The sequence below is a fragment of the Diceros bicornis genome, chromosome 40 (assembly GCF_020826845.1).
Source record: "Diceros bicornis minor isolate mBicDic1 chromosome 40, mDicBic1.mat.cur, whole genome shotgun sequence".
In the NCBI taxonomy this organism is placed as follows: domain Eukaryota; kingdom Metazoa; phylum Chordata; class Mammalia; order Perissodactyla; family Rhinocerotidae; genus Diceros; species Diceros bicornis.
This window is the reverse complement of record NC_080779.1, coordinates 17,763,338-17,786,476: the sequence shown is the minus strand read 5'-3', so window position 1 is coordinate 17,786,476 and position 23,139 is coordinate 17,763,338. Positions and strand designations below refer to the sequence as shown.

Below are 23,139 nucleotides of genomic sequence, written 5' to 3'. Positions count from 1 at the left end.
TTGGATCTGTGACCAGGCTTAAAGAAGTCACCCAATATATGTATGGAGCACATGAAAAATGCTATATCTGGCATTCATTTCAAAATACTCCAGCAGGAGATGAAGGGCAGGGTGGAGGTGAACTAAAATTGTCAAATGTTGATAATCATAGAAACTGGGAGATGAGTAAGTGGGAATCCACTATGCTATTCCCCTTCATGTTTGAAATTTTCCATAATAAATATATTTTTTAAATACATAGCAGTATTTCCAGTTGTTGGTCCAACTCCTCCTCCTTCCTTTGTTAGTAATAGAATCCCAATTTTGTTCATGTAATTCACCCTCCTCCATGGAGTCAGTGTGTCACTAAGCCTAGCACAGTCAACCCAATTCTCCTTGCTAGTGATAGCCTTAGGAATACACAGATGGCTTATTTAGCCAATGAGGATGAGGGTAAGTCTCTTGAAGGGTTTCTGGAAAAAAAAAGTTTCCATGCTGCTACAAAGTGATATATAGCAAGAGATGGGTCCTCCTCGTCTGCTAAATCTTCTTGTACCTGCATATGACAGCAAGAATCTCAGCAGCCATTTTGTGACCATGAGGGCATCAGCCAAAGACAAAACCAATATGCTGAGGGTTGCAGAGAAGAAAGATCAAAGCAACCCTCATCCTTGAGGATGTCACTGAGCTACTGAAATTACCACCCTGAAACTGCCTCAGTTCAGGAATCACCAAGTGAGAAAACAAACCACTTACTGTTTAAAACAGTTGAGCCAGGGTTTCCTGTTACTCATAGCTAAAGGCATCCTACCCGATACAAAATAACTGTTCAACAAATGAACGAAAGAATGGGTGAAGAAGACTCTGATGTACAGAGAGAATTATCAGATATCTTAGCAGCGTCATTTGAGTCTTAACAAAGTCAACACTGCTGTAATTCCAAGTAAGAGTTGAGATTTGCATTACATATCCCCTTAGCACACAAGGTCTTCTCTCTTTCATTTTGCAGCACATATTTTATTTCTTTGGCAACCCATCAGATACTTCCTTGCATCTTCTCCTGTAAAGTTGCTCTTTGATCTGTCTGGAGCATTTTCTCAAATGGTATCTCATATTCACAGCTATGCCCAGGTTAACGGGGGCTCCCAATATACCAGACACAACACGGTCTTTATCAAGTGGCTGTGTGGTCTTGGACAAATTCCTCAACCTCTCTGAGCATTAACACCCTTCTCTGTCAGATAGAATTAGTAACGCCCATTTAAGGGGCGGAGAGAGGTAAATGGGGAAGGAAGCCCACAGTATGTCATCTAAAGCACAGCACACTGGTGTTTCATCCACATCAAGACTGGTTTTAAGGTCAGGGGTAACTGTTGGCAAGTGGCAGAATCACTGTTTTTTCCTTCTACCCTTGCTTTCAGGGATACACAAAAAAGCAACAAGTATAAAAGAAGAAACAACAGAATTTCCCTCTTTATGAGCAGTGTTGTCTCCAATACCTAATGTTTCTTTTTTTCCTAGCTACTTTCATCACAGAGGACATGTGATTAAAAAGAAGATCCTAAAAGATTTCCTTTCAAACAAAACAGACCCCTTGGAGTCAGTCAACTATCTCAACTGGGAGAGAGTTTCTGGGAACACAGGTTGGTAGCTTTTTCACCCGGGCACCAACTTCTGGTCATCGGGTGTGATGGATTCTGGGGGGTGGGAGGGGGGCAGGCTGAGCGGAGTAGTGGTCTCTGAATCCCTGATCCCACACCAGCAGGACAGGGGCCACTGTCTCCCTCCCTTTCTCAAAGGAGGAAATGAAAACTCCCTCCTGGATCCCTTGAGGAGGGGCCACCTATCCCCTGGGGTTGAGCGTGCACTTTCCAGATCTCTGCCGCATGGACCGCCCTCAGTGGAAATCTTCCATCAGCACTGACTGCCCTTCAAGCCCAAACATCATTTAATCGCTCTCCCACCTGCTGACCAGCAAATGAGCAGCCCTCTCTGGGGCTGGAGCCGGCTCATGGCTGTGAGCCCCATGAAATCATCCCCAGAGCCCCCAGCGGTGTTGGTGACACACTTTGGGAAACACTCTCAACTTCTGTTGGAAGTCAGAGGCCTGAGTTCAAATCCCCATGTCCAGCTGGTGTAAAATCATCACCTCCTGCCTCCTTTGTGAGGATGCAGCGAGCCTCTGCCTGGACCATCACAAACAGCTACCAACAGCAGGGAGTCTGGAATTTGCACCGGCTAATGCTCACCTGCCTGCCAATCTCCTATTCCTCTTCTGGAAGTTGCCTCCAGCCCACCCTGTGGAGCCTGGCAAGGCTGACTATGCACCCTAACACTCACACGCACACTCATGCCTTAGTACAGGGAACACTTTGTTTAACACCTTTATGATATACAGTCTTCCCACCAGAGTCACCAGAGGAAGTCATATCTCTGGTAGCTACTCAATAAATACTGGTTGAAACGAATTTATATTCAATCAGAATTTTTTTAAATGTCCTGGATTTTCTTTCTTTATTTTAACATTAAAAAGAGAGGGAAGAGGAGAGAGGGAGATTGGGAAGAGGAGAGAGGGAGATTGGAAATAGGACAGTCAAGGTAAAAGAATCAATTATCTTCCAATTACTCATCACACCTTGTGAATTATCAACCGGGTAAGACCCACCCTTGTGTCTTCAATGAAAGCCAAACTAGGGATGGAAGAGGGCTGGCTCCAGGGGGCGACAGTGAGTCTCAGTGTTGATGTGAACTTCTGTATCGTTGCATGGACAACCACTCAAGGATTCTGGGTGATCTACCATTTAGGAGGGGCTACCATTCTCTCCCACCCATTAGTATGATTAATTGAAAGCTGATTTAATTTCTGTGTTTAAACAAACAAGCAAATAAAAAAAACAGAGCAAAAAGGTTTTCAAGGAATATAGGAGAGTATTTTGACAACACAGCTCACGAGTCTCTTAATAACAGATTTGATTCAATCTCTGCTGCTGAGCATGTGGTATCTGCCAGACCCTGAAGATGGAAAGAGGAACAAATACTGTGCTGACCTTGAGGAGCTCTCGGGCTAGGGCAGGATTTCTCCACCTTGGGACTATTAATGTTTTGGGCCAAATAATTCTTTGTGGTGAGGAGCTGTCCTGTGTGCATTGTAGGATGGTTAGCAGCATCCCTGGCCTCTCCCCACTGGATGCCAGTAGTACCCTCTCCCAACTGGGGACAACCAAAAATATTACCAAACGTCCCTGAGGGGGCAAAATCACCCCAGCTTAGAACCACTGGTCTAGGAGGGGCGTAAATAAATAACCACAAGACATGCCACCATGTAAGAGGCCAACACAGATGGGAATGTGGACGCGGGAGCAATTCATTCTCTGGACCAGGAATGCTGGGACATCTGCAGATGCCTACATCTGAGGACATAAATGTGGCCCCTTCTGGGCTTCTAAGCACCCACTCACCATCTCCACCCACCGTGGACTCTAAGGAGGTAGAGACTGTCTTGTGTAACAGAAGAAGCCACTGTGACAAGCAGTCACATCTACCTTATAAAAGACTAGGAAGTGTAAATTCACATATTTACTTCTCTACATGGCACCTGAGGCTGTACCAACCTCAGCAGGAAGCAAAATCTAAGTGATAAGATACCTCAGGAAAAAGAAAAAAGAGCTGCCTCAGCAGGATTCCTTTTGCATTGGGCCCACAGGGGATGGCACACATGCCACCCCCTTCAGGAGATCCCCCAGGTCTTCCACAGACCCAGTCATCTGTGTCATTTAGAGTCTATAGAATGTTCTTGATGTATGGGTGGTTTGAGCCACATAAGAGGCCAAAATGTCATTCACACAGCAAAAATTGCCTATAAACAAGGCACCTTGGTGACTGGAAGGAGGTAAATCTAGAACTTTCTGTGGCTAGCTTAACAGAGTCTCAGGATTACGTCTTGCCAACTTAACTGTACATTAAAACTTGAGAAACACCCTTCAGGAGCAGGGAGTCTGGAACCTTAAGCCAAGCTTACAGGTAAAGCCATAGAAAAGCAGCCTGTAAGCTAGGCCCCCCAACACATCAGCCTGAACAGAGAACCCTTCGGTCCTCTCTCACTTAATGGAAACACAAGCAGGGCCTTAGTAACTAACTCTCCTCCCATAAAATGGGTCATGACCAACTGCACGCTCCCTATCACATGATCCACTGGACCAGGGCAACATGGCGCCAGTCAAGGGAATATCCGGGAAGACCTGCACTTCTTCTCGTCCAGCTGGGCTGTCATAAACACTGGCTGGGACAGTGGCCCATGAGCTGGTCTGCTGGCCCTGGCAGAATGGCAGCTCCTCTCTGCATAATAAGGAGTGTGCTGGTGGTCTTTGTCCAGGCTCGTTTCTCTGTCTGCCCTCAGCCCCAGGGCACTGTGTGGCCCGTTCACTGGGTGCCCGGTGCCCTGCCCCCTGCCCGGTGCTCAGCGGCAATCAACCAAGCAGGAGTTGGGGTGACACCTGCCACATTCGCCTGGGCGGCTGGGGGCGGAACACCGAGCTGCATTCTCAGTACTTTCTCACTGGTGAGATCTGGAAACAGCTGCACCCCATTTCCCGGGTCTCCGGGGAGAGGCCAGCCGGCCGATGAGTTTTCCAGATGGATGAGATGAGCAGCGCCTCCTGAAACGTGACCTCGGGCACCTGCACTGGGGACCTCCGCTCTGCGGAGGGGAGCACACCAAGCCCAGCACGTCATCCCAGCGCCCTCTACGGGCTCAGTGGACCACAGACTGGAGAGCCAGCTCTGGCAACCCCCGGCAGCGCCTCGAGCGCTCCCCACCCTGGAAGCAGCCTTGTGAGTAATGAATAAGGTCAAATCCAATGGCCTCCGGCTGAACCACCCCCACTGAGAGGGCCTCACAAGCACCTTGCCATCTCAGAAGTCCAAGGCTGACAAAAGTCCTGACTGCACCTGTGAACTGGTTTATGTGGAAAGCCTTAGAAACATCAGCGACTTAAACTGCATGAGTTACACATCTAACAACTCGCCTTCACTGAAAATGACAAAGTGGGCAAAACTATAAAATCGATGCCTCATCCCTGGCATACAAAACAACACCATTCCACATGCGGAATGCCCTGAGACCACACCTGGACACAGGACAATCAGCGTGGCCTCAGACATGGTGGTCTCAGCACAAGGAGCGGCCCAGGCTCTCCCCTACCTTTGCTCTCTTTAGTTCAAGTTCACTGAAGTATAATTATTCAATTACAGTAAAATTCACCCATTGTAGGTGTCACAGTTCTATGAGTTTTGACAAACATGTACAGTCATGTAACCACCACAATCAAGATTAAGAATATGTCTATCACCCCCCAAAAAGTCCCTCATGCCACTTTCCAGTCAGCCCCTCTCCCTGCCCCTGGCAATGGCTCATCTGTTTTCTTTCCTGTAGTTTCCCCTTTTCCAGAATGTCATACAAATGGAATCAGACAGTGCACGCACTTTTGAGTCTGGCTTGTTTCACTCGGCATAATACCTTTTCATTGCTGAGTAGTATTTCACTGGGCGGATTAGCCCTAGTTTGTTTATCCAGTTCCCAGCTGAAGGACATTTGGGATTGTTTTCCGTTTAGGGCTCTTGTGAATAGAGCCGCTATGGACATTTGCATACAGGTCTTTGTGTGGGCGAATGTTTTCCTCTCTCCTGTGTCAGGACCGCCTGGGAGTGGACTCTCTGGGCTGGAAGATAACGTTTAACGTTACAAAAACAACCAAAGTGTTTTCCAAAGTGGCTGCACCATTTTGCCTTCCCTCCAGCCATGTACAAGAGTTACAGTTACTCCATATCCTCAGCAGCGCCTTCGTATTGTTAGGGTTTTGCAGTTTGGTGTTTTATTGTTGTTTTGGGATTTTTTTGGTGTGTGGATTTTTTATAAGCCATTCTGATCCATGTGTGTAATGGTATCTCATTGTGGTCTTAATTTGCGTTTCCTCAATGACTAACGATGCCCAGCATCTCTTCATGGGCTTATTGGCCATCTGTATCTCTTCTTTGGTAAAAGCATCAGGTCAAAAATTTTTGCCCATTTACTAAAATTGCTTTCTTGTCAAAAGCTTGCAAGAGTTCTACACATATTCTGGATACAAGCCCTTTATCAGATATGTGTTTTGAAAACATTTTCTCCTGGTTTGTGGCTTGTCCTTTAGTTTCTTAGCAGTGGTTTTCAAAGAGCAGATATTTTTAATTTTGGTAAAATCCACTTTACCAACTTTTTTTTTTTTTGCTCTTTCTGTCTGAAGCAAGCTTTGCCTGGCCCAAGGTCACAAAAATTTTCTGCTATGTTTTCTTCTAAAAAGTTTTTAGTTTCAGGTTTTACTTTAGGCACATGACCCATTTTTATTCATTGTTGTCCATGTCGTAAGGTATGGGTTGAGGGTTATAGGGTTTTTTTTTTTTAATGGGTGTCCACTTGTTCCAGTACAATTTATTGAATAGATTATCCTCTCTCCATTAAATTACCTTGGCACTTTTGTTAAAGATCAATTGATCGTTTATGTGTGGGTCTACTTCTAGACACTTTATTCCGTTCCATTGACCTATATATCTGTCCTTCCACCAACATCACCTTGTCTTGATGACTACAGCTTTATAGTAAAGTCTTGAGGTTGGGGAGTGGAAGACTTCAACTCTGTTTCTTTCTCACAATTGCTTTGGCTATGATAGGTCTTTTGCCCTTACATATAAATTTTTTAATTAGCTTGTCATTTTCTTCACAAAACGTTTATGTTTCTATTTTTTAATCTGGATGGTGTTGAATCTCTAGATCAATTTGAGTTGAGTGCCTTATCCTTTTCAAAGTAATGGAGTGGTCCTTTTTCAGGGAGATATTATAAAAGAAAGACTAACCAGTTCCTCCCAGACCTACCCACATAGAATGGCTTTGCCAAATGGCCTTGGATCTAAGGGCTGGCCTGTGGAGTCCACGTGTTTTGATGTGGAGGGGCACGTGTGAGGGGGACAGGAATGCAGTCTGCCTCTCCAACCTGCTGCCTGAGACAGAAAGGAAAAGACATGGAGGTGGGGTCTGACCTGAGAAGCAGCCCTGAGACCTACCAACAGGAAGGGGCCTGGCTCCTTAACAAATCTTTGAAAAGGAGGCGACATGTAAGAGGCCGTTGGAGGGTGAATAGGAGTTCACCAATGCAGAAGAGAGGAGGGAAGTTAATTCTTCAAAGGACAGAGCGAGAGTAAACGATGGAGGAGGCAGGAAGCTCAGGGCTGCAAAGTGCAAGGAGACGGGGGTTGGGGATGAGGTCTGGAATCCCGGGCTAAGGGTGAGAATTCTGCTCTCCAGGCATGGAGGCCCATGGAAGCTTCTGAGTGGCGAGGCATGATCAAATCTGTGTTTGAGAAAGATCCCCTTGGTGGCAGGGAAAAGACTCCCCTGGAGACCATCTTACAGGTGTGGCAACAGACATGATGAACAGGTTTGACCGAGGAAATGGCTAAGAGCCTAGACCACATGGTCGCTAGAGGACAAGGCCACCAACTGGATATCAGACAAGGGATTAAAAGGAGACAAGACAGGCACCGGAGCCACATCCACCTACTCCTTACTCCCCTGGACCCTGAAAACACCTACCACTCGCCCAGCACATCAGTGCCAGGCTGAGCTCTACGGTAAGGCGCCGACAACACAACCGTGGCTCTCAAGGACCTCACTAAGTAAGAGCATACAACTCAGACACCCCGTGAATACTCACACTCTACTCTTTGGGGGCAACATTTTGTGTTAAGGTTATCTTAAAAACGTGACCTTCCAAAAGATGGCTTTGCTTTTAAGAATATACCATTGGGGTTGAATAAAGTTCTTGGCAACCTGCATATAAAGCTGGTCAGAACCTCACTGTGAAGTCTGAAAAAGAGCCAGATGGAACAGTCAGCCAGAAAGCCCCAGTGACAGAAAGAGCGATTCCCTGGAAGGGGAAAAAAGGGCAGAAAGGCATCTTTGTTTATTTTCACAAAATCTGGAGAACAACAGTCTCCCCCAGCTGTCTCCGCAAGATCAAACCAGCTCCCGGTGGGCGTCGCTAGGTATTTGCCAACACTTGAAATCAAAGTCCAGTGGCCCTGTTTCTTGCCCTTTCCTCACTTTGTATTCCAAGATGACAATTTCATTTGTTCATTGATGCAGCCTCTCCATTCAATAAGCGTTCTGATTCATCTATGAACTTCAAACTCTGCTTCTAACCTAAACCAGAACACAAAGTACACGACCCCTTCACTACTTGCTGAGCCCTCTGGCTCATTCAAAACAAATACCCAGAGTGACCGCTTAATCACGGGGTCTGCATTTTTGGCGTAAGGCCAGGCCCACAGATGTCCAACTCTGTGACGGTGAGACTGCCACCCTGCCCACTTCTCGGGGACTGCTCACATGCAGGTTCCCCAATTCTCCCTTCTCCACACCAGCCTTCAGGGGACACCAAAGCCTTTTAGGTGATTGGTACCTATAACTCCAATATTAGCTTTAGAGCACAGGCCTGAACTGGGTACCAAATCTGGCCTGTCTTAGGGCCTATAAGAAACCTACAGGAAGAAGGGAGTTGTGGAAAAGAAACGTCTTAAGGCTTCCTCTAAAAGTCAAACCTCTGTGGACTTCCATTTAACTATAACAGAGCCAAGTGGAAAATTTGCTTCCTTCCTCATTTATTAAAGAAAGACAATCAGCAAAAACAAAAAAACAATAAAATAATTCTGTTGGGGGCTAGTTCGCTGCTCTCTCACCCTGCTTTCATGAGCTTTTCTTAGAAATAGGGGCATAAGCGCCACGTGCAAAAATTCCACGCTGTTGTTCACGCGGCTTCTCCACTGTCCCAGAGAAGCGAGAGCTCAGGGAGAGATGATCACTTCTGGGCCTGGTTCGTTTTTGCCCGGGGGGTCCCCACCATGAGGGAGCAGGCTTCTTTGGGCTGCTGCACTGTGACAGGCAGGAAGAACATCTAAACTCTCTTTCAATCTTGTAGAAAAAGAAAAAACAAAACACCCACACAGTGGGGAACAATTTCCCCCACTGTGTGGGTGGTGGGGCCCCCCGAGAGCTGTTATCTGCAAAGGGCACTTCTGGGGGTTACCCAGCTGTCACCACCGTGTGGATTCCACCCGAAAACCTCAAGCCAAACAGTGGGGAATGAATATCAAGAGACAATTTTCCACTCTGTGAAAATGACTTGACTTGATAAAAATAAATTAAAACGCCATAATAATAAGCAGAATGTGCACAGGACCTGTCGTTAAACGCACCGTCGGTCACTGCGGATGCTCTTCGTTGCTTGGTATGTCTACAGAGTCAGAATGTGACGATGTTATTCTCCACTTCCCGACCCCTCAGCATCTTACCGCACATGATGTCTCTCCCTCACACACACATACACACACGCCTACCACACAGACAGGTTTGGGGTAACCGGTCTAGCAGGAGTTAGAGGCTGAAGCGCCCTGTCTGGGGGCAGGGCTGGGAGTGGTTGGGGCGTGCATGTGTTAGTGGAGAGAGGGAGGGTGTCATTAAACCTGGACATGTGCATTGTCACAAGGGAGATGTGCTAGCTGAAGCACCAATGCATATGCATGAAAACAACACCAGGCATCCTTTGGGCCTTAAGCCCCTCTTTTGCCACACAAGGGCCCCTCTTGCTCTGGGCAGCTCTGCCCCACGAGTCTGCAGAAGCCTGAGTGTGAGGCCTGCTCACCAAGGTTATAGGATTTTGGTGACTTCTTCCTTTCCTCCCACACTCATGTCCTTTACGTCTCCCAGTCTGTCCCTCATTATAGGTGAGCCCATCCTCTCAATACTGCCATCTTGGGATCACGTTTGCCTCCTTTGTCCCGTCATCCCACCCCCATCCACTACAAGAGTCTGCTGGATTTTCTCCACCATTTCTTTTGGCCCTGGCCCTTCTGTTAGACTTTTGGGAACATACCGGGTAATTAGAACCTCAAGTCTCAAACCTTGCTTCCAAAAGTATCCCTACCCACACAAAGGAGACCTAGGAAGCCCTCAGTTCTGGCATATGGGTTCTGGGTACACATGACAAGGGAAATGGAATTCACTTCTTAATACTAACTGTGAGCCTTTGAAGTGACCCGGAACTACACAGACATAAGATAAAAAAGTAATTGACAGGAAAACGATATGGCAGTTCCTCAAAAACCTAAAAATAGAATTACCATATGATTCAGCAATTCCACTTCTGTATATACCCCAAAGAATTGAAAGCAAAGTTTCAAAGATATACTTGTACACCCATGTTCATAGCAGCCTTATTAGCAACAGACAAAAGTATAAATAACCCAAATGTCCATCAACAGATGAATGGATAAACAAGATGTGGTATATATGTATATGCAATGGAATATTATTTAGACTTAAAAAGGAAGGAAATTCTGACACATGCTACAACATGGATGAACCTTGAGAACTTAATGCTAAGTGAAATAAGCCAGACACCAAAGGACAAATCCTGTATGTATCCACTTACATGAGGTTCCTAGAATAGTCAAATTCAGAGCCAAAAAGTAGAATGGGGGTTACCAGGAACTGGGGGAGGGGAGAACCGGGAGCTAGTGTTCAATGGGTACAGAGTTACAGCTTGGGAGGATGATCAAGTTCTCGAGGTGGATGTGGTGATAGTTGCACAACAATGTGAATGTACTTAATATCACTGAACTGTATACTTTTTAACCTCTTTTAAGGGTTAAAATGGTAAATTTTATGTTAGGTATATTTTACAAAAAAAAAAAAATCAATAAAAGGATGGAAGTTTCAGCTAGTCTAAATATTCTAGAAGGATTTTTAAAGAGGAGACACACGCAGAAACCCATACCTTTCATCTTCCCCCTCCTCCATGAGGACAGAGGTGGGTGACAGGACCAGGCCGCAGGAGGGGCAAAAGAGCCATCATCAGGCAACACAGTGACCTGCAGACCTCTGAGAGGAAAGGCCGATTCCTCCTTTGCCCCCTGACCCCAGAGATAAGACAAAGAACATGAGACAAGGGGCACGTGGTGCAGCCTGACCTACAAATGGGTCTTCAGTGACACCTTATTAAGTGTCATCAATTCCTGCAGACTGGAGGTTTCCCCAAAGATGGTTTTGTCCCCCCACAAATTTACGGATGCTGTTGCGCTTCCTGGAATTTTTAAATAAGAATTCCCTATATTTCAGAAATAATTTTTGGAAAACACAACCTCTGATAATGCCCTCTCCATATCCACTGTATTTAAGATGTTGGTACGTGACAGGCCAGATGTTCCTCCATAACTCTCCTCATCTCGGCTTGTGTAAATGGGACATTTACACTTTGTTACAGGCCCAGCCAAGCCAAAAACATCTGCACATCATCCCTGAGTTATTGCCACCACTGCCTGATCGTTCTCTCTGCTCCTACAGTCTTCAGATTCCTGGGCAGGGACACACAGCTGGTGCGGGCGGCCTTTTGTGAATACTGGCTTCACTGGGCCACCACCCACTCCAGGGTCCCCAGACCCTGAGGTAGATGGCAAAGGACCCTGGAGCTTGCAAGGGAATCTCAGTAGATGTCTTCTCTTTCCTCCTCCTCAATCTCATTACTTTCCATTGTAACTTATTTAGATTTTTGTTTGTTTTTTGCTGTATTTATGTAAATTTCCATGACTCCCTGCTCTGAACTTAATACCCCAGGGTAGAGGACAAGACAGCCCAGAGGCAAACATCCCTGGAAACGCAGCACAGAGGCGGCCACGTTTGCCAGGACGTCTCGTATGAGGGCACCTGGCTGGGAGGAGCACAGGAGCACAATGCCAGGCTGCTGGGGCGGGGCCTGGGCTCTGAGGAGGTATCTCATGTACGACACGAGAAGAGAGAGATGCTCGTGTACCACACACAGCTGCTCAACTTCCCCCTTGCAGTCCATCCAGCTCTGGGCAGGGCTTTTGTTTTGAGGACTGTGTTCTAAGTTTGGGGTCCAGGCTGAACTACTAGGGCTACAGAAGGTAGGCTGAGGCAGCCAGGATCCATCCATCCCTCCACACCCTCCCCACACTCTGCCTGTCCTCCAAATAAATGTCAAACAGTAATTTAAAGACTATGTATTCTCAGGAACCAGTATTATCAGCCTGCCAGGGGCATCTGCCTGAGCCAGCTGGGCCTGCCTCCCACGCTCCCACTTTAGCAGAATGAGGATGGTTTAAGATTTGCTTACTCTGAGAAGCCTCCTTTGATTGGTTTACCTCCTCCTATAAGACTTGTGTCTATCCTTAAGTCTTCTTCGCACATACCTATCGTGCATCTCCAACTAGTAAGTGCCTTGCAGCACAGAGAGTCTTCAATTTCTTTTCACAAGCACTCTAAATAAGTAGTACTCCAACATTCAGTCGGGCTCCGTGGCAGACTGCATTTTCCAAAGGTGGCCACATGAAGATCTCCCACCCTACATGCACTCGTTCCAGTGTGACTGACATGCCTGCCAAGAGGTGAAGTCTCTGCTCCCTCCCTCTGAATGCAAGTGGGGGCTCGTGACTGCCCCAACCCATAGAATAAGATGGAAGCGCTGCTATGTGCCTTCCTGGGCTGGGTCACAGAAAGGAGACAGCTTCCACCTGGCTCTCTCCTTCTGGGCTCTCTCCTTCTGGGACACTCACTCAGAGAAAGCTGAGTACCGTGCTGTGAGGAAGCCCAAACTAGCCCATGTGGAGATCCACACAGGGAGGAACAGAGACACCCAGCCATCAGCTGGCATCACCCACCAGACACACGAGTGAATGAGCCCCCAGATGACTCTGTCCCCAGCCCTTGAGTCTTCTAGCACAGACCCCAGACGTGAAGCAAAGACAAGCCATCTGCACCGCCCTTGTCAAACCCCTGACCCACAGAAGGCACAAGCGTGATCCATGCGGGCTCAGTGACACTAGGCAGCCATAGGAACTAAGGCAGGTTCCACAAATGTGGCCACAGGATGAGCAATTCCAAACCTCTGCCCTCTTTAAAATCGACTTTTGTTAACTGCCCCCAACAGCCTTTTTTCCCTTCATCACAATGGAGCTCCTATCTTTAGCTCCGACAGGGCATGACCTTTCTACTCAGCCTCATAAGCACTGTCTACCAACCACATTTCTTCAGCAAGGCTGGGCTGCCCTGGGGAAAGGGGAACCAGAGGGAAAAGTCATTCACAATCCAAGCAAAGTGCTTCCTTCCAGAGCACACCACTGCCCCCCAACCCACGGGGAGGCGTATTTGAACCGCTGCCCAGTCAAGGGTAAGAGGACATTTTTCCTTCCCAAATGAAGACTGTGTTCAGCCCAGAGAAGACTCTCCACCAACCTGGCGTGGTGTTAGTGACAATATAGAATGGTGCCGGCACCCACCATGGCTGCCGGTGGGGGAGCAGGGATCTTCTCCACAGACAAGTACAGGGGCAAAGGCACCATCCAGCCAGGACTCCCCTCAGTCTATCCTGCTCCACTATTTCACCTCACTCTCTGACTTGAAAAGGCTGATGGTTGGACAAAAGTCCCTCAGCTTGATGAAGTGCTAAAAAGAAAGCTTTCTTCTCAAGCTCCATACCGACTCTGAGTTTCTGCACAAGTTAGAACTCTCCACAGAGCCACAGCAGAGTAACCCTCACCACCACGGGAAAGAGCACAATTTGTTCTCTGAAACAGGATCTTAGCTTTCCTGGGGAAGAGGCACCTTTGGCTCTCACGCAGAAACAGGCAGCTGCTTTCACAGGACGCACAGGTGAGGAAAGTTCCAACAAAGGAAATGGTAAAATCTCTCTCTCTCTCCCCCTTCATACACACACACACACACACACACCCCATTCTAGAGCAGAAGAGCAGACCACATTTAGGACATTCCAGAAAGAGGCTCTTACAAGTTCCAGAGAGAGCATTTCCAACCACCACCACCTCCAACACACACACACACATACATACACAACGCATCCAGTATCCAGCCAGCATAGAGTCCAGGGTGCACAGTCCGCACCACACTTCCTAAGTGAGGAGCCCCTGCGCATCTCATCAGCTCCAGCAGTCTGGCTGTGCTCACAGGGGAGCAGCATGCTCTGTAGGACACTACACCTCGCTATGTGCCAGCATCAGGCACACTTTTGACTCCAAAACATAAAAGCAATCATGGGCTTCTCTGGAGCAGCTTCCCTCCAGGCGTATCCAGAAATGCCCAACAGGACCACTTTTCTTCCCGCAGACTCATTCCCAGTTCCCAGGGCTTCGAATCCTCTCCTGCCCCTTCCTGCTCTAACCTATACAGCTCACCAGCAGCCTTCCAAGGTCTCGGTGATTGCTCACTTTATTTGCCCCATTCACATCTAAATGTAAACCTGCATACAACATGTTATGAGCATTTTTAGAAGGCAAACTCATTTTGAAATCAGTTAACTATGACTCGTTTGTGGAGAGCTGGCCAGGCGTCCCGAGCCACACACTGTACCCCAGGAAGGTGAGCTGAAGCTGACCACCTGCGGGTGGCACACTGGGGAGGCTGTGGGCACAGTCTGTGTAGGGACAGGAGGGACACTGCTTACCGCCCCTCCACTGGTGCTGGATCTTACTTTAATTAATTCAACATCTTAGTACATTTTGATGCATGCAAAGGGGAAAGTTTGATACTAGTACGAGAAACAAACATTTTTCTTAAATATGGTGCAATTGAGACAAAGGCAAAAATCATGAAGGAAGACAGAAATAGAGGCTTTTAGCCATTCTCAGATGTAGCTAAGACAGGATGGGGAGGCCCCGCATGGAGGGGGCAGGGGCTTCACCAACAAGCCCTCACTCGCTAGGCTCTCTGTTTGCCAGGCCCCGCCTCTCACGCGGGACATCCCTCTTTTCAGTTCTCACCCTTGGACAGAATACATTACCCAGAAATCACTTTTGTGTCCCTGCCCTAGAGCATTACATTTTTTGTTTTAAAAGAAATGTGCTACCTACCACCACTTTTACGTAAAAATCTTATTCCTCCAAATAGCAATTAACTCTCGCCAATCAAGCAACTAGAACAATTTCATCTAATTGCTGTGACACTGACATCATAGGTAGAGCAGCCACCAAAATTAAGCTCAAAAAAACCTATAGATTCCAGCAAACCAAAAGCTATAAACCAGTAAGGATAGTCCTTAAAAGAAAAAAAAAACTTAACTTTACCTGTGGCTATAACGAATCGCTATCGTCAACCCAAGCTGTAATTAAAAAGAGAGATACATATTAAATAATATCAAGAATATGCTGAAATCACAAGAAAATTAACTTAACATGGTCGATTACTTTTTAAACATTTCCTAAAATGCCCTACTGCTAACACTTCATGAATAACATATTTTAATGACAGATCTTTAGTTTCAACTTAGCTCTTAAAGGATAATCATATTTGAAAAGGTCTTAAAGAGACCTACAATATTTCATTAGACAAAAGGTGTCTCTCATCCGAAAAGACTCCCAAAACAGGGCTCTTTTTCCCCCTTTTTTTCTTTTAAAAACTTTTTTTAAAGTTTTACTTTTTATTGAGGTATAACTGACAAAATATGTATAGTTAAAGTGTACGACGTGATGATTTGACATACGTATACATTATGAAATGATTACCACATGTTATCACGTTAATTAACATATCTATCACCTCAAATAGTTACCTTTTTTTTTTCTTTTTTTGGTGAGAACACTTAAGATCTGTTCTCTTAGCAACTTTCAATATGCAATACAGTATTGTTAACTATAGTCACCGCGCTGTATATTAGATCCTGAAAGCTTATTCATCTTACAACTGGAGTTTGTACCCTTTGACCAATATCTCCCCAGTTACCCCCACCCTCCAGCCCCTGGCAACCACCATTCTACTCTGTTTCTATGAACAAAACAGGGCTCTTTCAGCTCTGAGACAAAGCCATGAAAGGGTGAGATTGCAGTGAGCAGCTGATTCTGAGGTTCACATTAGGAGAGCATCGCCACACCGGAGTCCTGGGAGTGGTCCCCTCTCTACTCCCTACCCCAGGGAGACTGACCACCGGGGACAGAGCCTCCCTGTGGGGACTAGCACAGATTTCATGCTGATCCCATAAGCTCAAGGCCAGCAAGTTGCAGCTCCGAGGACAGCAAGGAAATCCAGCCTGTGATATACGTGTGATATTAAGAGAAAGTGTACACGATTGCTGGGCACAGCAAGTGGAGACCCAAATGACACTGTGATCTCCTCTTTACTCTGCGGGGGTGTCGTGGAAACTTTTCAAGCATAAGTAGGGGTCGAATCGTATGGCGTGGGCCTCGGCTAGTTCATGCACGGTCAGTAGTGGATTACAGAAGCGTCACGCCAACCACGTTCAACTGCCAACTGTAGGGGCGTCAGCAGGTTATTTAAACTCTCAGAGCCTCACAAATGTAGAAAGGGCAAAATAATTGTTTTCTCATAAGATTAATGTAAAGATTACAACTTGTCTATATTGGTGCTTATATCTGTGTGCGTGTGCACATGTGTGGTGCATACTGCCTGATAGGAAAAACTGTATAAATAATAACTACCACTACTACCACTATATAAAGGCAATACGCCATTTATGAAAAGGTTGTCACATTCCGAAATTTAATTTTTAAGTTAGTTTTTGGAACTTTGGAAGTATTTCATATAAAAAAACAATAATCAGTCACCAGCATGCCTATATAAGTCTCATTAACCCACTTTTGGCTAAACTATGACATTACTAGTTTAAGAAACTCATGGCAGTTAAAAGCCTAAGCATCAACCATAATATCACATCTGGGCAAAAAGTCTACCTAAGTTGCACCTTATCCCCAAACACATCATTGCCGGTTCCCTTGATGTCAGCCCCATGGAGGTGGGGGTGGGAGGTGGCTTTTGTAGCGCCATCCTGGGTGCTGCAAGATGACATGAGGGTCCCGAGGCAGTGGGACGGTGGAGGGATGGGGAATCACAAGGGGAGGGAGCGTTAGAAGTAAACTCATTGAGATAAGTAAAGCCCACGCTCTGTCCAGCTCAGCATCCTGCAGAATCCCCTAGCTACTGTTTGAATAACTCGCCTCCAGAATAATCTGGCTGGGTGTCATCAGTGCATACACCTGAAACACAGTGAGCCATCAGGAATCAGGGAGAAGAGGCTTAATTTTACAAAAAGCATGTCTAAAAATGAAGGCAAGAAATATATACCATCAAGTTGGAATCCTATCCCACTCACCTGAGTTTATTCAATTATCTCAACTAAGCCAAGAGTGTATTTTCTCTGAGACTTAAGCAAACAGAAGAAGAAGATGCCTTAGGGACAATCAAGAATTGAAAGGAGGAAATTACTTGGGGAATGAAATAAAAACAGAAACTGCAGCCAAAATGTCACGACAAGCAATTTACAGATTTCACACGCGGGGTAACTACATTTCCTGGGGTTGAAAAGTTCCGGCTTACAGTTAGGCTAATTATAAGATAATTTTACCGACTGAATATTTGGATAAGCTTTGGAGTACTGTTTAATTGGTGGCTTTTCCACAGTTGAAAGATGAGCCTTTGCTGGAGCAGGGAAAGGAAATGGGCATGGGAGGGACAAGAATAAGAAAAAAGCAGAAAAACGTTGTTAAATGGCAGCTGTGCTGGTTAAAAGGGGATGGGAGATGAACCCTTCACAGAGGTGAATTTCAATTAAGCATTTTTATTAGTTTTTTTCCCCGGCTTCTGAATCAAATATGTTTTATTGCCATTTTAAAAAGGACATCTTTGTTAAGGAAGAAAGTGTGAATCATGGAATCATAGGGACCAGCTGCAGCATCCTGCAGGCCTCGGAGTGAACAGGCTGGGTAAAGACGTGCTAAGGAATGAGAGGATTGGAACCCATGCAAAGGCGCTGGAGCTACGTGGGAGCTAACGTATGGGGTGGATGGGGATGGGGCACTGCACAGTCATTCTGGAAACGTGGCTTAAAGTCCACATAGAATGCACTGGATCTAATTAGGCAGCCCTGAGAAGAGCGTAGAAAACTTATTGCGGGCCTTGTCATGAAACCCCAGGTTGGAACAGGCAAATGAGGCCAGTGAGCTTGTAAGGAGCCTCCTTATGCCTGCTCCTCCCCACTCCTACATATTATCTGACCCTAGAGAAGGCAGGGGAGGTAGAAAATTCTCTGAGGTTTCTGTACCATAGCACATACCAGATAAAGGTAACTGTGTAATCTGCTGAGAGATGGGCCAGAGACACCTTTCTCTCTTGGCCTTAGGAACGTCCATGAGCCAGTCAGGCCTCTCTAGCACTCGCCCTGCTAAGAAGCATCAGCAACTCAGAAATGCTTTGTCTCAACACTGCCTGTGTGTGCACATACATGCACATGTGCACACACACACACACACTGTGTGCACACATATGCACACATGCACATGTACATATTCATGTGTGCGCATGCACACACTTACGCACTCACACATCCACACTCGTGTACGTGCACATGTGCACACATGCACTTGTATGCATGCGTGTGTGTACACCTATGGATAAGTATGTGTTCATGTATGCATGTGCTTACACAATACTCCCATGCACATATATCATGCACCCATACACATGCACATACACACACACATACGCATTCATACAGATGTGCATACACGCCCTTACCCATGTGCACAGAGACACTCTGGCATTCAGAGAGGCCCATGGAGCCCCTGAGACAAAGGGAGGCCTCAGACAATTGACCCTTTTGTTGCTGGTCTCAGCAGGGACTCAGAGGAGAGAGAGGAGGGCAGCTGAGGGGTTGGCCCCTGACCCCGGCCCAGCCTGGGCTGAGGCCCAGGGATGTAGAGGTCAGTGGGAGTTTCGTGCGGCCGCCCTCCCTGGAGCACACCCTCCAGGACGTACTGTAAGTATTGCCAGAAAGCACTTAACAAACTCCCATTTGGACTACTTCTTCTTAGGCTTACACAGTTTGTTAATCACAAAATTAAATCACATTTTAATGGCAAGGAAAGAGTAATTTAACATTTTTTAAAATCTCCACCAGCTACAAAAACCTTTTTCTTGCTGCTTCGGCCTAAAAATGCTCCTTTTTTGGAACAGCTGACTGAGGCAGCTGTTTTGTATCAAGTCTGAAGGTTTTCTATATGACCCACGGAGCTCAGACAACAGGCAGACCTTCCTGCATTAAAGGGTAATCTGAGAATAATTTGCCATAAAACACCCAGAAGTGCGCCAGCTGTAGCCAGATACGCCCTATAAAGCACCACGTAGACTGCACGGATCCTGTAAAATAATCATCATAATTTTAGAAAACATATTTTTAAAACACATTTTTAAAAAATATTTTAAAGTGGGGCTGGCCCAGTGGCATAGTGGTTAAGTTTGCACGCTCCCCTTTGGTATCCCAGGGTTCTCGGGTTCAGATCCCGGGTTCGGATCCCAGGCACAGACCTGCGCACCACTTATCAGGCCATGCTCTGGCAGGCATCCCACATATAAAGTAGAGGAAGATGGGCACAGATGTTAGCCCAGGGCCAGTCTTCCTCAGCAAAAAGAGGAGGATTGGCAACGGATATTAGCTCAGGGCTAATCTTCCTCACCAAAAAAAAAAAAAAAATGTTTTAAAGGAAAGAAATGGTTGCACTGTCTTGGAAGGCAGCAGGGACCTTCCTTTACATGTCCATGGATTGTCCCTAAGTATCTCCTCCCTAGTGCCCACTTGACCAAGGGTGTTTGTGATGTTGTGATGTTGGCTGTGGGTCACAGCCCCTGCCAGCATGCCGCCCCTGGCCTAGCAAGTTCTGGACTTGCACTTGGAGCTCCACTTACCAGCTGGGTGACTTTGGGGTGGCACGTACTGGACTCTTCCTCCTCACCTGCCCCTGGCAGCGTAGTGTGTGAGAGCACATCGTAAACATGCACAGTGGACCTTCGAGTTGGGAAGTGGGACCTTCGAGGAAGGATTCCCGCTCCACGGAGGCCAAGGGCCAGCCTCAACAGGCTGCAACCTCCCCTCCCCACTGTGCTCCTCTCTGTCATTCCCATCAAAAGAGGGTGAAGACAGCAAGAAAGATAGGAGGAAGAAAAACAGTAAAACATTTGTCATTACTGAGTTTATTTCAAAATGTTATCCTTCCTTGGTCCCTTAAAATTAAACTAAAAAAAAAAAAAAAACTAAAGACAAATTCACACAAGTTTAGGAAAAGAAGGTCACGTGTATAATGTAGGCTCTTTCCAGATTTGTCAGAAAACTAGTAATTCAGATCTGAAACTTTCAAAACACGATGTAAAAGACAAGTTGCTAAATCAATGGAAATTAACATTAAACTAACATCGAAACGTAGGCGGTGGTTATTTAACCAACCTAAGAAAACAGGTTGTTTTTAAGTCTCTAAGCCCCAAATGACTAGAAAGTTACCACCGACTATGCTGTTGTTCCTCTGGCTGGCCCCAACAGCCCGAGCCAGCCTCTATCTTTTTGGACTAAATGCTACAGCTCTGCTTGAAAAGCACGGAGATGGGTTTTCACAAGGACTTGCTTTGTCCCCCTTTTCACTCAAATTGAAAACATGAGTCTTGAGCTGCTGCCCCCACAGCTACAGCCCTGTGGACCCTTCTGCTAGGCGTTTCCAGGGACTGAGCCCTGGGAGCTGTGCAGCTCTGGCAGGTCGAGGGACCCCCTGCGCTCATCCTCGGTACCCTCCTCTGCAGAGAGAGGACAGTAATGCAGCGCCCAGGAGACAGCACGGGAGGAAGCTCTCGGGGCCCGGCAATGGTAAGGGCTTCAGCAGGCCAGCTGTCATCTTTGTGGTTGTCATCAGTGGCCATGGTCTGTGCGCCTGTGTCGCAGCACAGCGAGCACACAGCAGGGCCTGGCTACTCATCTTTGTGTGTCTGGTACCCAGAGCCGGACGAACAGGCTACCAAGCAGTCAGCTTCATGAAGCACTGGATTCACTCCAGGTAGTTCTCCTGGCGCATAGAGCCTGTCGATGAATGTAGTTTTTTAGGTTTCAGGTTTCAAATACAATAATTGTGGATTTGGGTTTTTTGCTTCTCTTGATATGAATGTTGGGTATTCGATAATATGAATAAACCACACACTCCTTTCCCAGAAAGCCTAACTTCCATTTAAAAGAAATCAGCAGGACAATGGACGTGGATGCTATGTGCAGCCTACCACACAGAATACCTAACCTGGAAAACTGGAGAACCTTCAGTTAAATACTGAATACCACTACTTAATACTACTTAAGTGAAATACTACTGAAGTGAAGACTTACTACTGAAGTGAATACTACTTAAATACTACTTAAGTGAAAACTTGATTATTAAGTTAGAGTCGGCCCGGGGAGGAGGAAGAGGCTGAAGAGAAGAAAAGGAAATGTACAAGAGACTAAAGGGAAAAAAATAGGTGACGCCCTCAAATGCAGTCAATAACAAAAGTATTTTAGGGCATTTCTAAGGTGGATTCTGGGCTGTTAAATACAAAAATATGAAAGGCCCTTCATAGCCTGTCACAGCAGCTTAGAGATGCGACCACAGCTTGTGACCCACTTTGACCCCCAGACCCCTTTCAGGGTAAAGAGAAAAATTCCCAGGAAAGAAAATCTCCTTTCAATGTAAAACACAAAAATCGTTTTAAGGAACTTGTTTCAAAGAAAGAAAAACACTTTTCTTCTCTCTTTTACCTACTTTCTCCTCTAATTTTTACCAAAAAAACTTCTACACAAAACAAATAAACAGACAAAAATCCCTCCACCCAGGCATATGGGATATGGGCTAAAACGAGTGAGGCATTCCATGAAATATGACACAGCTGTTAAAAAGAGTGTGGTAGGTCCATTATTGAAAAAGAAACAATGTATTTTTAAATTAAACTGTTTATTAGGAGATAGTTGTAGATTCTCATGTAGGTATTAGACATTACGTAGAGATATAATACAGAGAGGTTCATGTATCCTTACCCAGTTTCCTCTCGCAAAACTATAGTACAATATCACAATTGACATCAATACAGTCAAGCTACAGAACATTTCTGTCACCGTCAGGATCCCTGTGTTTCCCTTTTATAAATCCACCCGCTTCCCTCCCACAGTCATCCTTGTTTAACCCCTGGCAACCTTCAATCTGTTCTCTATTCCTATAATTTTGTCATTTCAAGAATATTTTAGAAATGGAAGCATATGGTATGCAACTTTTTGGGATTAGATCTTTTCATCTGGCATAATTCTCTGGAGATTCATCCAAGTGGTTGCATGTACCAATAGTTCATTCCTTTTGATTGCTGTGTAGTATTCCCTGGTATGGATATACCACAGTCTATTAATCTGTGAAGGACATCTGGGTTATTTGCAGTTTAGGACTACTAGAAATAAAGCTGCCATGGACATTCACATGCAGGTATTTGCATGAAATAAGATTTCATTCTCTGGAATAAATGTCCAGGAGTGCAAATGCTGGGTCATATGGTAGTTGCATGTTTAATTTCATAGAAAATTGCCAAACTGTTTTCCAAAGTGGTCGTACTATTTGAAAATCCCACCAGAAATGTACGAGTGATATGGTTTCTCTACATACTCACCAGCTTTTGGTGTTATCACTTTTTTTTTATTTGTGCCATTTTGATAGGTATCATTCTGATAGCCACTGTGGTTTTAATTTACATTTCTCTAAATGGCTAATGATGTTGAACATCTTTTCATGTGCTTATTTGCCATCTGGAGATCCTCCTTAGTAAAATGTCTGACCACTTTCTAATTAGACTGGCTCTTGAGTTTGGAGAACTCTTTACATCTCATCTTTGAGAACTACAAACTAGTCCTTTGTCAGATATGTGGTTTGCAAATATTTTCCCCTAGTCTGTAGCTTGTCTTTTCATCTGTGTTTACAGAGAAAAACGTATTTGTTTTGATGAAGTCCAATTTGTCAATTTTTTTAAGGGATTATGCCTTGATGTCTACTCTAAAAACTCTTTGTCTACCCCTAGACCTCAAAAATTTTCTCCTATTTTTTTCTGACAGTTTTATAAATTTATCTTTTACATTTAAGTCCACGATCCATTTTGAGTTAATTTTTGTATAAGGTGTGAGACGTAGGTTGAAGTTTATTTTTTTGTCTATGGACGTCCAATTGCTCCAGCCCCATTTGTTAAAAAGGCTTTCTTCCATTAAATTTCTTTTG

At 45.6% G+C, this 23,139-nt stretch overlaps 1 protein-coding gene across 8 annotated transcripts in view; it reads right to left on the bottom strand.

Annotated features, from left to right (window-relative positions):
• The window catches only part of ACOXL (acyl-CoA oxidase like), a 371,667-nt gene that overhangs the window by 245,652 nt on the left and 102,876 nt on the right, over positions 1-23,139 (bottom strand). For all 8 annotated transcript variants that reach the window (XM_058534585.1, XM_058534586.1, XM_058534590.1 and 5 more), the window contains one exon: positions 15,160-15,194. In XM_058534585.1, the coding sequence (XP_058390568.1) occupies positions 15,160-15,194 (35 nt within the window). The remainder of the gene's footprint in view (positions 1-15,159; positions 15,195-23,139) is intronic.